Consider the following 16,996-nt stretch of genomic DNA (forward strand, 5'->3'; position numbering starts at 1 on the left):
TAATGTATTATAGGGCCTCATCTTGTTGTCAATCACATGAAGATATTGAAGATAATAAACATCATGAATCAGCAGCTGTAATTTACTGCTTGAATATAAACTCCTGTATGGTAGCGGTGGCGTGACCTCTTTGACCTCTGTGAACTCTGTGACCTCAGCGGGCCGATGGATGTACGGTGTGTACGTACTACTGCTGTCCTCACAGCTCCTCAGCCTCCATATATGTGACTATCAGAGCGGTGTAATTGAAACAGACGCTCAGCAGGATTATTCATGAGGTTTGTTTGAAGTTCAACAGTTTGATTTTGCTCACATGGGACCTGATTTTCAAAAGGTAGATAAGATGAATTAACGAGGATGCTGGGATTGATTTAAATATGCACATAGGGTTTCTCAAGTTTCAGGACAAACTGGTCCTTTCTACCAAAAGAAACATGTGTTCAAAGAACACATTAGACTTTTTTAATCCACATTAAAGAAACTCCATTCAGCCGAACCTTCATTCTCTTTCATGTTTGTACTGAATGGCTCCTGTTGTCTCACATCAGGCTGCAGAACCACCTCAGATATCCACTGGGTCATCATGTCAGGAGCAGCATTTCTACATGTGGAGTCAGTCTCAGACCATCCTGGTTTCAGAGGGTCTGGGCCGTGAACCGGTCCCGCCGATGAGGCCAGGATAGATGGAGTCAGTCTCAGACCATCCTGGTTTCAGAGGGTCTGGGCCGTGAACCAGTCCCGCCGATGAGGCCAGGATAGATGGAGTCAGTCTCAGACCATCCTGGTTTCAGAGAGTCTCGGCTGTGAACCGGTCCAGTTGATGAGGCCAGGATAGATGGAGTCAGTCTCAGACCATCCTAATTTCAGAGGGTCTGGGCAGTGAACCGGTCCCGTCGATGAGGCCAGGATAGATGGAGTCAGTCTCAGACCATCCTAATTTCAGAGGGTTTGGGCAGTGAACCGGTCCCGTCGATGAGGCCAGGATAGATGGAGTCAGTCTCAGACCATCCTAATTTCAGAGGGTCTGGGCCGTGAACCGGTCCCGTCGATGAGGACAGGATAGATGGAGTCAGTCTCAGACCATCCTAATTTCAGAGGGTCTGGGCAGTGAACCGGTCCCGTCGATGAGGCCAGGATAGATAGAGTCAGTCTCAGACCATCCTGGTTTCAGAGGGTCTGGGCCGTGAACCGGTCCCGCCGATGAGGCCAGGATAGATGGAGTCAGTCTCAGACCATCCTGGTTTCAGAGGGTGTGGGCCGTGAACCGGTCCCATCGATGGGGCCAGGATAGATGGAGTCAGTCTCAGACCATCTTGGTTTCAGAAGGTCTGGGCCGTGAACCGGTCCCATCGATGGGGCCAGGATAGATGGAGTCAGTCTCAGACCATCCTGGTTTCAGAGGGTCTGGGCCGTGAACCGGTCCCATCGATGGGGCCAGGATAGATGGTGCCCCGCTGACAACAACACTAACAGGTGTCAGCGCCACGTTTAATGAACTTGTGCAGTACGGAAAATGTTTTGTATTGATTAGCTGCTCTGCTACTGAAGCCGACGCAGACAAATAGTCTTTCTTATCAACATTGAGGAAAGAGTCAGTGAGCGTAATAGAGGCTGAGGGTCAGGGAGGGAGGACTAGGCTGGAGCTCTGGGGTCAGAACCGACGAACGGACCGGGACCGGGACAACACTCACACCACATAACACAGATGCTCTCTCACACTGCACAAAGTGAAAATGTGTCCAATCCAACAAAATGGATGGCAGTGGGTCTAGAAACATCAGTTCAATTGTGCCATGGATTAAGCCTGGGAGAAAATCCATTAGCAGCGGCTGACTGTGCTCTGGAGCAGCAGCCAAACAAAGGAGTGTTTACTTTGAATGTCTATCGACATCCTTCATACAAGCTCAGATTCATTTCAGCCGTGCGCTGGATACATTGCGCTCAAAGACCAGGACAAGGTAGAGTGTTTTCTGAAGCAATCTTTAAATGGAGCAATTCTTCTTGAGGGCTGTCATGGCCCAGCTGCCAGCGAAGGCAAACACAGACCTCTCTCATCGACCTGCATTAGTGGCTGAGTCACTCTGCGCCGTTACAACGGCATTCCTCCGCTCGACACGGGACCGCACTTTATGGAGGCAGAATGAGGAAGAGGTGGAACCACCGCCACTGCCTCAGAGAGGGCAGAATGAGGAAGAGGTGGAACCACCGCCACCCCCTCAGAGAGGGCAGAATGAGTAAGAGGTGGAACCACCGCCTCGGGGAGGGTGAAGATGAGGAAGAAGTGGCGGTGTGTGGAACCACCACCACCACCTCAGGGAGGGTGAGGATGAGGAAGAGGTGGAACCACCGCCTCAGGGAGGGTGAAGATGAGGAAGAGGTGGAACCACCGCCTCAGGGAGGGTGAGGATGAGGAAGAGGTGGAACCACCGCCTCAGTGAGGGTGAGGATGAGGAAGAGGTGGAACCACCGCCTCAGGGAGGGTGAGGATGAGGAAGAGGTGGAACCACCGCCTCAGGGAGGGTGAGGATGTGTGAAAGTGTATCAGAAACAACGTGGTAACGTAAAACGTGAGGTGTGACTCTTACTTATTGGCCATCTGCTGGTTGTATTTACACCGCAGGTCCAGCAGCTCCGTCTGGGCCGTGTTCAGAGCTGTGAGAGGCAAAAAACAACACATGACCTTTGACCTTAAAGCTACACTACTGAGTTTATTTACCAATATAATTAATATCTCTTCAAAATACAGGTCATTTTTAGTTCAAACGTAACAGTCAAAGAACTCACAGATAGATGGTGTTAAACTGTTACCTTCATTCATGAATGTGTTGATTTGATCAGAACCAGTGATGGTACCGGTACCGGTACCATCACTGGTGGAAGTGAACATGGTGTCAGTGTTTAAACCACTTAAATAGATGGTGTTAAACTGGTACCTTCATTCATGAATGTGTTGGTTTGAGCACAACCAGTGATGGTACCGGTACCGGTACCAGCTCAGGTTGAAGTGAACATGGTGTCAGTGTTTAAACCACTTACATGAATGCAGAACCTTGATCTTCTCCTCGGCCTCTGATAGTCTGTCAGCCAAACCAACACTGGCGCTCTCCTCCTCTTCCTCCTCCTCTTCCTCCCTGAGAGAAACAACTGTGTCAGTTCCTTCACTACTTCACAGCCTCACATTGAAAGCCAAGAGACAGAACCAGGTGTTAATCTCACCCTGCTACCACCTCGAAACACAAAGATGAACTGAACTTCATTTCACTCATCTTTCGTAGATTTTTATAAAAACATTCAGTATCGCGTCTCTCTGCAACCCCACATGTCCCCGGGACAAGCTACATGTCCCCGGGACAAGTTATATGTCCATTTAGGTACTGGGGTCACATGGCCCTCTAAACCAGGGGTCAGCAACCTGCGTCTCTTTAGCGCCTCTCTAGAGGCTCCCTGTGGATTTTTAAAAATGGAAATGAATAACTGTTTTTTGTTTACATTTTCATTTTTATTGATCATTGTTGTAGGTCTATGGTACGACAGTACGACGGAGTATTAGGGTCACATTGAGGAAAAAAATAAATCTGAGATTTAGAGAATAAAGTCATAATATTACGAGAATTAATTCATAGGTTTACGAGAAAAAAAGTCGTAATATTATGAGAATAAAGTCATAATATTATAAAGTAGTAATTTTACCTGTTATTTTCTTGTGTTATGTGTTGTATGTTGTCTTATGTGTTATGACTTTATTTTTGTAATATTGACTTTTTTCTCGTATTATTATGTCTTTATTCTGTAAATCTCAGATGTTTTTTCCCTCAATGTGGCCCTAATACTCTGTAGTACATCTGCTCTTTGGCCCTCACTGCATTAGCCTTATATACTATATACGTAGACTATAAACTGTGTTACCTTCATCACAATGATCAGATGTTTTGCGGCTCCAGATAGATTTTTTTTTGTTGCCTAAAATGGCTCTTGTGCTAGTAAAGTTGCTGACCCCTGCTCTAATGTGTTCATTAACGGCTGAATATTGTTGCATCTCTGCATGGGGACATCTCAGCGTTATTTTTGACCATCTTTAAATACATTTTATACCAAATATAATGACTTGCGTAAATGACAGACTGCTGGTGACACATTAAAGGTTCAGTAACTTCAATCCAATACAAACTCTCTCTTTTTACAGCTGAACAGTAAAATATGTTTCTGACAACATTTGAGGCGAGAAATAGACATTACAGTAACAGGATATGGATTCATATCTGATAGTGAACAAATATGATAAAAAGTTATTTTTATTAAAGTCACCTACTGAACCTTTAACTCAGGTGACCTGAACCTATGATGTAAATCTCTACTGGTTGCCAGTCAGAAGCAGACAGCGGTTCACTGGTTCTCACCCTCGGCCCTCAGCTAGGTCCTGGTGATTCTGCTGTGGGGAGCCCGGGGCCCTGGGAGCCGGGGTGCTGTTGGGCGTCATCAGGGAGGCTGGGGAGCTGGACTCTGGTGCGTCCTCTGTCCCTGCTGGACCGTCCTCTGAGGGCTCTGTGAGGAGGAAGTCGGCTCCAACATCAGCTGATCCTTCACATTTCAGTTCTGGTTCATTTACAGTTTCTATTGGACTCAATCTGATGGAGTTGTTGTGTTTTCACCAGCATTGGTTGGTTTGTTTCTCTGTTAGCAGGATTTCTCCAAAAGTCCGCCATGGATTTGAATGAAATGTTTTGGAGGGGTTGGGTGTGGCACAATGAACAATCCATTAGATTTTGGTGGCGACCCGGATCATGATCCGGATTCAGGATTTTTTTTAAGAATTCCGATCAGCCTGAGCATTAAGACCACAGGGTATAACACATGCGCAGTGTAACTGATGACGCGTCGATGACACGTTGACGACGCGTTGATGACGCATTGATGACGCGTTGATGACGCGTTGAAGACATGTTGACAACGCGTTGACAACGCGTTGATGACGCGTTGATGACGCGTTGAAGACGCGTTAATGACGCGTTGATGATACGTTGATGACGCGTTGATGACACGTTGATGACGCGTTGATGACACATTGATGACGCGTTGATGACGCGTTGATGACACGTTGATGACGCATGACCCCGCCTCCTTCTGAGAGCAGAGAGATACATGTGTGTGTGGATGTGTGTGTGTAACTGCTGGCCGTCTGCGGTGAGAAAGAACAAAGCGGTAGATGACGGGATGAGAGACAACGTAGTGTAGCGTTATACAGACATAACAAGGCTGCTGAATGAGAGAGGCATCCGCCGATACGTTACACGGAAACAGACCTTGTCAATAATAAGCCGGCCACCTCACCGTACCGCCAGCTGGGAGCTGTGATCTGTTCTTAAAGTCATGCACCTTGGCGGAGGTCTGCGCTCTCCGAATGCCAATCTAGTTTAATAATATTTTCATCAGTAGGTGATGAAGTAAATAAAAATCTTAGAGATGAACACGTTAACATTTCTATTTGATGAAATGTTCATCTTAAGGTTTCTCACAATTTCTCCAGACATTTGGTGGAAGTCAGAGCTGACAGCTGAGAGCTGGTACCTTTAGATGATTTAGACCGGTAGCTCTCAGACGGTACGGTACAGTAGAAACCTGATGTGGAGGATTCATGCCTGGTACCTTTAGATGATTTAGACCGGTAGCTCTCAGGCGGTACGGTACAGTAGAAACCTGATATAGAGGATTCATGCCTGGTACCTTTAGATGATTTAGACCGGTAGCTCTCAGACGGTACGGTACAGTAGAAACCAAATATAGAGGATTCATGCCTGGTACCTTTAGATGATTTACACCGGTAGCTCTCAGACGGTACGGTACAGTAGCAGCCTGATATAGAGGATTCATGCCTGGTACCTTTAGATGATTTAGACCGGTAGCTCTCAGACGGTACGGTACAGTAGAAACCTGATGTGGAGGATTCATGCCTGGTACCTTTAGATGATTTAGACCGGTAGCTCTCAGACGGTACGGTACAGTAGAAACCTGATATAGAGGATTCATGCCTGGTACCTTTAGATGATTTAGACCGGTAGCTCTCAGACGGTACGGTACAGTAGAAACCTGATATAGAGGATTCATGCCTGGTACCTTTAGATGATTTAGACCGGTAGCTCTCAGACGGTATGGTACAGTAGCAGCCTGATGTGGAGGATTCATGCCTGGTACCTTTAGATGATTTACACCGGTAGCTCTCAGACGGTACGGTACAGTAGCAGCCTGATATAGAGGATTCATGCCTGGTACCTTTAGATGATTTAGACCGGTAGCTCTCAGACGGTACGGTACAGTAGAAACCTGATGTGGAGGATTCATGCCTGGTACCTTTAGATGATTTAGACCGGTAGCTCTCAGACGGTACGGTACAGTAGAAACCTGATATAGAGGATTCATGCCTGGTACCTTTAGATGATTTAGACCGGTAGCTCTCAGACGGTATGGTACAGTAGCAGCCTGATGTGGAGGATTCAAGCCTGGTACCTTTAGATGATTTACACCGGTAGCTCTCAGACGGTACGGTACAGTAGCAGCCTGATGTGGAGGATTCATGCCTGGTACCTTTAGATGATTTAGACCGGTAGCTCTCAGACGGTACGGTACAGTAGCAGCCTGATATAGAGGATTCGTGCCTGGTACCTTTAGATGATTTAGACTGGTAGCTCTCAGACGGTACGGTACAGTAGCAGCCTGATGTGGAGGATTCGTGCCTGGTACCTTTAGATGATTTACACCGGTAGCTCTCAGACGGTACGGTACAGTAGCAGCCTGATATAGAGGATTCATGCCTGGTACCTTTAGATGATTTAGACCGGTAGCTCTCAGACGGTACGGTACAGTAGAAACCTGATGTGGAGGATTCATGCCTGGTACCTTTAGATGATTTAGACCGGTAGCTCTCAGACGGTACGGTACAGTAGCAGCCTGATGTGGAGGATTCATGCCTGGTACCTTTAGATGATTTAGACCGATAGCTCTCAGACGGTACGGTACAGTAGCAGCCTGATGTGGAGGATTCATGCCTGGTACCTTTAGATGACTTAGACCGGTAGCTCTCAGACGGTACGGTACAGTAGCAGCCTGATATAGAGGATTCATGCCTGGTACCTTTAGATGATTTAAACCGGTAGCTCTCAGACGGTACGGTACAGTAGCAGCCTGATATAGAGGATTCATGCCTGGTACCTTTAGATGATTTAGACCGGTAGCTCTCAGACGGTACGGTACAGTAGAAACCTGATATAGAGGATTCATGCCTGGTACCTTTAGATGATTTAGACTGGTAGCTCTCAGACGGTACGGTACAGTAGCAGCCTGATGTGGAGTATTCGTGCCTGGTACCTTTAGATGATTTAGGACCGGTAGCTCTCAGACGGTACGGTACAGTAGCAGCCTGATATAGAGGATTCATGCCTGGTACCTTTAGATGATTTAGACCGGTAGCTCTCAGACGGTACGGTACAGTAGCAGCCTGATATAGAGGATTCATGCCTGGTACCTTTTGATGATTTAGACCGGTAGCTCTCAGACAGTACGGTACAGTAGCAGCCTGTGGTGGAGGATTGTGGCCTCACCTGTCTTTTCAAGGCACTCCAGGTGTTTCTTCCAGTGGCTGCTGATCTCCCGTACCAGCGCCTGGCTGTCTGGGGCCGAGCTGTGGAGGTGCTGCAGCCTTTCCTCCAGGGTGTGGGAGGCCTCCAGCACCGGAGCTGGATCTGTGAAGAGAGACACAAACAAACCTCCATGGATGATATATCCATACACTCGTACTTTTCAAAAAAAGCAAAGTAGCTGTTTTACTGTGCGCGCTGCCTGTAAAGCACTTTACAGAGCTCTCTGCAGCACACTTTCAACAGAGAAGATTCACTATTCCACTGAGACTAGTTTCCACACAGTGACTCTGAGACTTTCTCCTCTCTTTGAACACTTCACAGGCTGGACCTAATGACACACCCTTCACATGTACAGAAAGCAGCTCTAATGAGTCTTCTCATGTGCTGATGAATGGCAAAGAAGACAAAAAGATTGCCATGAATATGTGACGGAGTCTTAAGTCCCGAGCACACACCTATACTCGGCAAAGTGTAGAAAAAGTCTGCTCCTGAAAAGGGGGGAAAAAAAGCGGGATTCTTTAGCACAACAGAGGAGCTGTTTTGCAATGCATGCGCGGCAGCACCGGGCCCATGGGGCCAACTAGGAGGCTGTTTCTCAGCTAACAAGTCTCCTCTGTATCATTTGATCATTTAAATTATTATGCCAGGAATTCTCAGGAGGCAGCTCGGCACTCCACATCACAGGGCTGTTTTTAATCTTCCCCTTCCCTTTCTTCCCCTCCCGAAAAGTTCAACAGCTCAGAGAGAGAGAGCTGCTCCTGTTGTGTACCTGCCTGCCGAACACCAAAGGAGGTGACTTCTAGTGCCAAAGCACAGAGAGGGAAGCTCAGGGGAGCTGCTTGACAAGGGGGGAGGAAGCACGCACACACACACACACACACACACGCACACACACACACACACACACACACACACACACACACACACACACACACACACACACACACACACACCGCAGCCCTTCTAAAGTCTAAAAGAGGAGGAAAATCGCTGCTTTGCTGCACAAACTTTTCTCCCACAGCTTTCATCCACTCATCTTAGACTCGTGTGTGGAACCCGACTGGATCCTTCTTCCGTCTGGGCACCGACTGAAGTGACTTTTCATAAGAAGTTGGAGCCACAGACGTTTAAACTTTGCCAGATGCCACAGAGAGAGAATGCAAACTCTGATCCGGCTGGCCGCGGACTAAATAAATGCTCATCACAGAGACCAAACTTCTGCAATCTTTGAAATCCTGACCCGACATTGCAGCTCGCCGTATCTGCATTTTCATCACACAAACATTTTGGGCCATTTAATTGATCAAGCTATTTTTCCCAGGACCGTTTACAGTCAAACATTGTCTGCATTCACTGTTACACCAGCTGTGGAGATATTGCATCAGTCACCAGGGACATCACTATTAAGAGCAGAGCTCTTCTAAGACAAACAGGATGACTTAAAGCAGTGCTATTCCATCGACCCTCTGTCACAGAAATCACTTTATCAGCCTCTTTCCCATATATATCCTTTCAACTTCCAATGATCAAAGGACAGAGATTATAGGAAGGGATCTCTCACACATGGACAAGGCCGGATTATCAATCAGCGGCAGGGGAGGGAAGTCCAGGCAAATTTAAAGAGAAGGGATATAACTTAAGTCTGTATACAAAATTAACCCCCGTCAAAGTGGAGCAGTGGGGCGCTCTCTACGGGCCTGGATCTACCCGGTCTGACGGAGAGTCCACAAAGACCGCTGAGAACTTTGGCAAGTAGAGAGCTAATTGATGCTGCTAATAAGAAGCTCTTTATAGAGTAAATCCAGCACAGAAACCCTGGAATTCAACATTAACCCTGTTAATCAACCCGGCTGACGAGGCATCGTGTTCATCAGTAGAGTCACAGCACCGTCACTGCTGCCAAATAAAGGATCCATTTTCAATTCATCTCTTATCTTAATTAGAGATGATTGGACGTCTGCTGTGAGGTCATCACAACTGATCGGACCACAGCAGCTCCTTTAAACTAATAAATCATCTTCTGTGGCGAACACACAGCACAACGCCACGCTGTCCCTGTGAACACGTCAACTTCTGCTTCGGTACAACGGGGGTCACATTTACTGGAGTTCTGACATCATCTCTAACAGTTAGAATAAGTCCAACGGGGCAACAAGCCAACCGGTTTAACCCGTTATCGGTGACGGATTTAACCCGTTATACGGGACGGGTTTAACCCATTATACGGGACGGGTTTAACCCATTATACGGGACGGATTTAACCCTTTGTACGGGACGGATTTAACCCGTTATACGGGACGGATTCAACCCGTTATACGGGACGGGTTTAACCCGTTATACGGGACGGATTCAACCCGTTATACGGGACGGGTTTAACCCGTTATACGAAACGGGTTTAAGCCTTTGTACGGGACGGATTTAACCCGTTATACGGGACGGGTTTAACCCGTTGTACGGGACCAATTTAACCCGTTATACGGGATGGATTCAACCCGTTATACGGGACGGATTTAACCCGTTATACGGGACGGATTTAACCCATTATAAGGGACGGATTTAACCCGTTATACGGGACAGATTTAACCCATTATAAGGGACGGATTTAACCCGTTATACGGGACGGATTTAACCCGTTATACGGGATGGATTTAACCCGTTATACGGGACGGATTTAACCCGTTATACGGGACGGGTTTAACCCGTTGTACGGGACCAATTTAACCCGTTATACGGGATGGATTCAACCCGTTATACGGGACGGATTTAACCCGTTAGACGGGACGGATTTAACCCATTATAAGGGACGGATTTAACCCGTTATACGGGACGGATTTAACCCGTTATACGGGACGGGTTTAACCCGTTATACGGGACAGGTTTAACCCGTTATACGGGACATGTTTAACCCGTTATAAGGGACGGATTTAACCCGTTATACCAGACCAATTTAACCCGTTATACGGGACGGGTTTAACCACTGATGGGTTAAGATTCAATTCAGTTCAATTCAATTGATTTTTATAGCATCCAATCATAACAAAAGTTATCTCCAGATGCTTTTCATATAGATCAGGTCTAGACCGTACTCTATAATATAGATCAGGTCTAGACCATACTCTATAAAATAGATCAGGTCTAGACCGTACTCTATAATATAGATCATATAGATCATATATATATATATCCTATAGTATAAACACTGGGAGTGTATATATAGTGTGTATATAGTGTATATATATTGTGTATATATAGTGTGTATATAGAGTATATATATTGTGTATATATAGTGTGTATATAATGCATATATAGTGTGTATATATAGTGTGTATATAATGTATATATAGTGTGTATATAGTGCATATATAGTGTGTATATATAGTGTACATAGAGCATGGTGAAGTGGAGGCCGGTCTGCAGCCTCCTCACTGTATGATGTGTTATTAGCACCAGGACAAGAGATGGTAAAAACTAGAGAAGAAGAGCCAAGTTGTGATGAAGTCTGACTTGCTAATAGCCAACACATGTTATCAGGACTTTTAATTGTTTTTGCACATTGTGAGCTGCGTTGATATTCAGTTTCATCACTTTGTCTGAGCGATAATGAGGCCGCCACCCTGGAGCTGCTTCCTCGTGGTCACCACGTTGCCGTACTATTGCACATCTCCATGCTGACGGGAGGTGGTTACTGTATGAGCCTTCAGTCCAGGGTGAGCAGCAGCCAAAGTCTGTCAGCAGCCTGGCGGCCTGGCGGACCGCGGGAGGCCCGGGGAAGGCCGGTGCACAGGTTCAGGATGTGTGTCTAGGTGGGTGGGTGGGGGTGGACTAGGGTGGCGTGCGCCAAGACAAGCAGGTGTGTCGGGGCGGTCCGTCTTGGCCCTGTCAGCGATACAGCATCATTAGGCGGTGTGGGCGCAGCAGGGTGCACCATTATGTCTCCCTGGGCCCTGTGTAATTACGCTCTGACATAATTAACCCAGCAAGCCCATTAGCCAAGCATTGGCTGGCTGAAGAGAGAAAAAAACCCTATAATTATTTGTTGTGCGCATGTTAATGAGGCCAGCTGTGTTCCCATCATACAACACGAACAAATTAATTTACAAGGCTGTGCTCCAAGGTTTTTTCTTTTCATTCAAAACACTCTTGTTTTTTTCCCTCTGAGTGGACTTCAAGGTCCATAAACACGCTCTGCCGCTCGCTGCTGCAACAAACAGTAACACTGCTGTAATATTGTTATTGTCAAGAACCAAAACTAGGCTGAGACATCACCAAGTCTTTACTTTCACCTTCACACACAATGTAAAGTGATATATAAGGCCTCCTCTCTTCTACCTGTCAACGATTAGTCTCCATTAGAAACACATTCACAAACATGACTTCTCTGTTAGCGCTGCATTCTGAACCAACCGGCATTTGAAATTCAGATAGCGAAGCGAAGTGGCGCTTTACCTTGATGTGGCAGAGGGAGTGAGGAAATACTAAAATAAAAAGATAGGTGGAATGAAAAAACTGATTGTGGGAAGCGACGTCTTTTGTGTGTGAACAAAACAAAGCTGAAAGAGAAACTTCTTAACCTGTTCTCTTTCATAGCGCTTCCATGTCTTTGTTTGACAGACTGAAGGACGGAGAAGAAATGACATCAATACGAAGACATTTGAAAGCTCCGAACAAAGAGTGGAGCCAAGCGAGATGGCGTTTCAAATTAACACGAGACGCTGCAGTGAAAACACAAGAAGCAATGAGATGCACACCAAACTTCACCTGGAATTAGACCAAAAAACACGCTATGACAAATCACAACGAATTAACGTCATCAGATTCACCAGCAGCTCTTCACAGGTTGCACACACACACATTCCTACACGCACACACACACACACACACACACACACACACACACATCCCTACACACAGATACACTGTGTGAAGATGTTGGTGTGCATTCAGAGCCCAGTCTGTCTCTCTGCTGGTCCCTGTGGGGTCTCCTGCTCCACAGGGACCAGTTGGAGAGGCCCAGCTCTTTTATGAACATAATGCATTATTAAGCACCTCAAACATCTCCTGGGCCTTTGTTTATTACTGCTCTTATTAATCACTTGTGCATAATCTGGTCCCGCCCAGAGAGCTTTCATTTTCCATCAGCTTTTATACGTCCTCATTTTCCGACAGACTGCCACGCTCCTTTTCTCCTCTCATCCTGACTGTAGGTACTCAGCTGCAAAATTACAATGAAGGCAGCTCGCTGTGCCTCGCAGGCCTCTCTCACTGCTGCTTGCTTATGTATATGAAAGGTTGAAGAAGGACAACTATTCTTTATGCATCTGAATGAGTCTGAATTACTAAGGTCAGTGCGTTCTGTTCTGATAATCTCATAGCCGAAGGAAACATCTGAGGCACTTCTAAGCGTCTCGTTTCACAGGAAGACATGCGACCGCTGCGACTGACTGGGACAAAAGGCTGCTTGTACTCTGCTCTGCTCTGCAGTACCGCTGGTCACCACTAGCTAGCACTGCTGCCATAACATTACCACCAACACATGCACACACACAGAAGGACTCACACACCTCCACCATGCCGTAGGCCCCGGCGCACACACACACACACACACACACACACACACACACACACACACACACACACACACACACACACACACTTGGAGGGGTGTATTCAGATCAGATTGTTCAGAGAGTCTCAGCGAGCTCCCCGCTCAGATAAAAGGAGCTGTGTTCTGAAGGAGAGGAGGAGTGGGGTGGATCCTGAGGGATGAGTGTGAGCACTGAGAGGAGGCGAGGAAGAGCAAACACCTGGAGCGTCAGTCTCAGGGCTACGCCCCTGGCGACAGGGCCTTGCTGCTCTCGCAGAGGTGGCAACAAACGCAGACGTTCAAACGCCACTCGCACACACACACACACACACACTCACACACACACTCACAGACACACTCCAGCAGAGAAGAAGAGCAAAGTGAGGCGGCGAGGAGGAGAGGAAGAAGAAGAGAGAGGGAGTCAGGTGCATCTGTGGGAAAGCGATGAGTTTGGGCAGAAGCTGCCACAGTTTCTGAGCGTTCAGTGATCAGGACGTGTTTATGTGCACTGATCAAAACGGTGCGGAGGTGAAATAAACATAGTTAGGAAACACTGTTAACAGGCCTCTTTCAAGCCCCAGACAGGTAGGAGTTACAGTGCACAGCATGGGGAGATGTCACCGGCAAATCAAAACAGAGAGCGCTAATGAAACACTCCAGTGGATTGACGTGTCGGCTTAGGGGCCTCATAAAAACCAAGAAATCACTTCAATCACTCGCATCAAGAAGTTATTTCTGTTCACAGTTTACTGGTGAATCCTACCTGCCATTGAACAGCAGCATTAACAACAATACCCTGCATTAATAACACTTTATAACACTATCCTGCATTAATAACACGTTATGACACTATCCTGCATTAACGACAATATCCTGCATTAATAACACGTTATAACACTATCCTTCATTAATAACATTATCATGCATTAATAACAATATCCTACATTAATAACAATATCCTGCATTAATAACACTATCCTTCATTAATAACACTATCCTTCATTAATAACACTATCCTGCATTAATAACATTATCCTACATTAATAACAATATCCTGCATTAATAACACTATCCTTCATTAATAACATTATCCTGCATTAATAACATTATCCTACATTAATAACCCTATTCTGCATTAATAACAATATCCTGCATTAATAACATTATCCTACATTAATAACAATATCCTGCATTAATAACATTATCCTGCATTAATAACATTATCCTACATTAATAACCCTATCCTGCATTAATAACACTATCCTTCATTAATAACATTATCCTGCATTAATAACATTATCCTACATTAATAACAATATCCTGCATTAATAACATTATCCTGCATTAATAACGTTATCCTACATTAATAACAATATCCTGCATTAATAACATTATCCTGCATTAATAACATTATCCTACATTAATAACAATATCCTGCATTAATAACACTATCCTTCATTAATAACAATATCCTGCATTAATAACACTATCCTGCATTAATAACATTATCCTACATTAATAACAATATCCTGCTTTAATAACACTATCCTGCATTAATAACATTATCCTACATTAATAACACTATACTTCATTAATAACAATATCCTGCATTAATAACACTATCCTGCATTAATAACACTATCCTTCATTAATAACAATATCCTGCATTAATAACACTATCCTGCATTAATAACATTATCCTACATTAATAACAATATCCTGCATTAATAACACTATCCTGCATTAATAACATTATCCTACATTAATAACACTATCCTTCATTAATAACAATATCCTGCATTAATAACATTATCCTGCATTAATAACAATATCCTGCATTAATAACACTATCCTTCATTAATAACAATATCCTGCATTAATAACACTATCCTGCATTAATAACAATATCCTGCATTAATAACAATATCCTGCATTAATAACACTATCCTTCATTAATAACAATGTCCTACATTAATAACAATATCCTGCATTAATAACAATATCCTGCATTAATAACATTATCCTACATTAATAACAATATCCTGCATTAATAACAATATCCTGCATTAATAACACTATCCTGCATTAATTACATTATCCTACATTAATAACAATATCCTGCATTAATAACAATATCCTGCATTAATAACATTATCCTACATTAATAACAATATCCTGCATTAATAACAATATCCTGCATTAATAACACTATCCTGCATTAATAACATTATCCTACATTAATAACAATATCCTGCATTAATAACATTATCCTACATTAATAACAATATCCTGCATTAATAACAATATCCTGCATTAATAACACTACCCTTCATTAATAACACTATCCTTCATTAATAACATTATCCTGCAATAATAACATTATCCTGCATTAATAACACTATCCTGCTGGAATGTCATTCATTGAACTGAGGTGTTATTTGCATTCACTAGTGAGCTCAGCAAAGTGGATAACTGATATGTGACCACATGTTAATGATAGCCAGATACAACAGGTCACCCCCCCCCCCCCCCCCCCCCCCCCCCACGTTCATTAACTCTGCTGTTGGCCTGTTCTGATTGGACCAGACGCCTTAGTGTCGGCACACACACACACACACACACACACACATCTCAAATGAAATAATAGGAGGTAAAAAACGTCCTGCGATGAATAGTAATAACTGCATTAAGATTAACGAGCACGGCGTGTAAAGAATAATTGCATCTGTCAAAAGATTAAAAATACATGAGCTGTAGCATTTGTTGGGGGACGGTGGGAACTGTTGTGTTTGAGGGGCAGAGAGGAACGAAGTGGGGCCACAGCCAAATGACTGTCCTCTGGTGTACCTGGACTCATCCATTCTACGGTGGGGGGGGGGAGTGACCTTGGACACCAGCAGCAGGATGTACAGTACAGTGACAAACAGGCTCTGGATCCTGCAGGTCCTCCTCATCCAGCAGATGGCTGATGCTGCTGGGGCCCGACATACACACACCTTTAGAGACGGTCACTGTGTCGGATCAGACACTCAATGAGTCCTAAACTGGTGCTGTGACGGGACAGAAAGACATGGCAGACTACAGTTGGACCCTGACCATTAGCTCGCCATCTTCCTACTGGGGGAGGTTGGGAGGGGGGTTGGGGGGGGCTGATGGCATCATTGGGCTACATCTCATAATAACCTTTCAGCATATTGTAATTCAAGTGCCCTGAGAGAAAACTAGACTTGTGCTCCTCCTCATGGCTCTGTTTTCAGGCTTTAGAACATCTAGCCCGTGACGGGAGACTTTGACCAAGGCTGGTGGGCGGTGCTTGGTATTTCCTCAGCAGATCTCAACATATCTGCCGGGTCACAAACTTTTATCATTTTACAGCTAAACAGTACACTACAAGATGATTCTGGAAACATCTGAGGAGAGAAATATGCATTACAGTACCAGAATATTGATTCATATTTAATCAGCGCTGCCTAGTCTGACCATTTGGTCGGAGTTGGTGAGTGATTGACAGCTGCTCAGAGACAGCAGACTCCAGATCAGCTCTGATTGGTTGTTTTCCTCGAGTCTGTGAAATCTGGCAGAAGCTGTTAGGAGCACCGGAGGACACCAGAGGACACTGGAAGACACCGGAGGACACCGGAGGACACTGGAGGATCATGATTTTTTTCAGACTACCTTTCTCATGCACTACTGTCAGGATATTGTGACCGTTTTATCATATTTGCTCCATTTCTACCCACTGCAGCTTTAACTGTGTTTAGTAGGCTACAGTGATCCAGTG

The 16,996-nt window shown here is 45.1% G+C and overlaps 1 protein-coding gene across 3 annotated transcripts in view; it reads right to left on the reverse strand.

Annotated features, from left to right (window-relative positions):
* cux2b (cut-like homeobox 2b) overlaps nt 1-16,996 on the reverse strand; it is a 115,336-nt gene that overhangs the window by 19,988 nt on the left and 78,352 nt on the right. For all 3 annotated transcript variants that reach the window (XM_037777822.1, XM_037777824.1, XM_037777823.1), the window contains 4 exons: nt 7,593-7,733; nt 4,398-4,542; nt 3,037-3,131; nt 2,586-2,652 (listed from right to left, as the gene is read on the reverse strand). In XM_037777822.1, the coding sequence (XP_037633750.1) occupies nt 2,586-2,652; nt 3,037-3,131; nt 4,398-4,542; nt 7,593-7,733 (448 nt within the window). The remainder of the gene's footprint in view (nt 1-2,585; nt 2,653-3,036; nt 3,132-4,397; nt 4,543-7,592; nt 7,734-16,996) is intronic.

The sequence above is a fragment of the Sebastes umbrosus genome, chromosome 8 (assembly GCF_015220745.1).
Source record: "Sebastes umbrosus isolate fSebUmb1 chromosome 8, fSebUmb1.pri, whole genome shotgun sequence".
Classification (NCBI taxonomy): Eukaryota; Metazoa; Chordata; class Actinopteri; order Perciformes; family Sebastidae; genus Sebastes; species Sebastes umbrosus.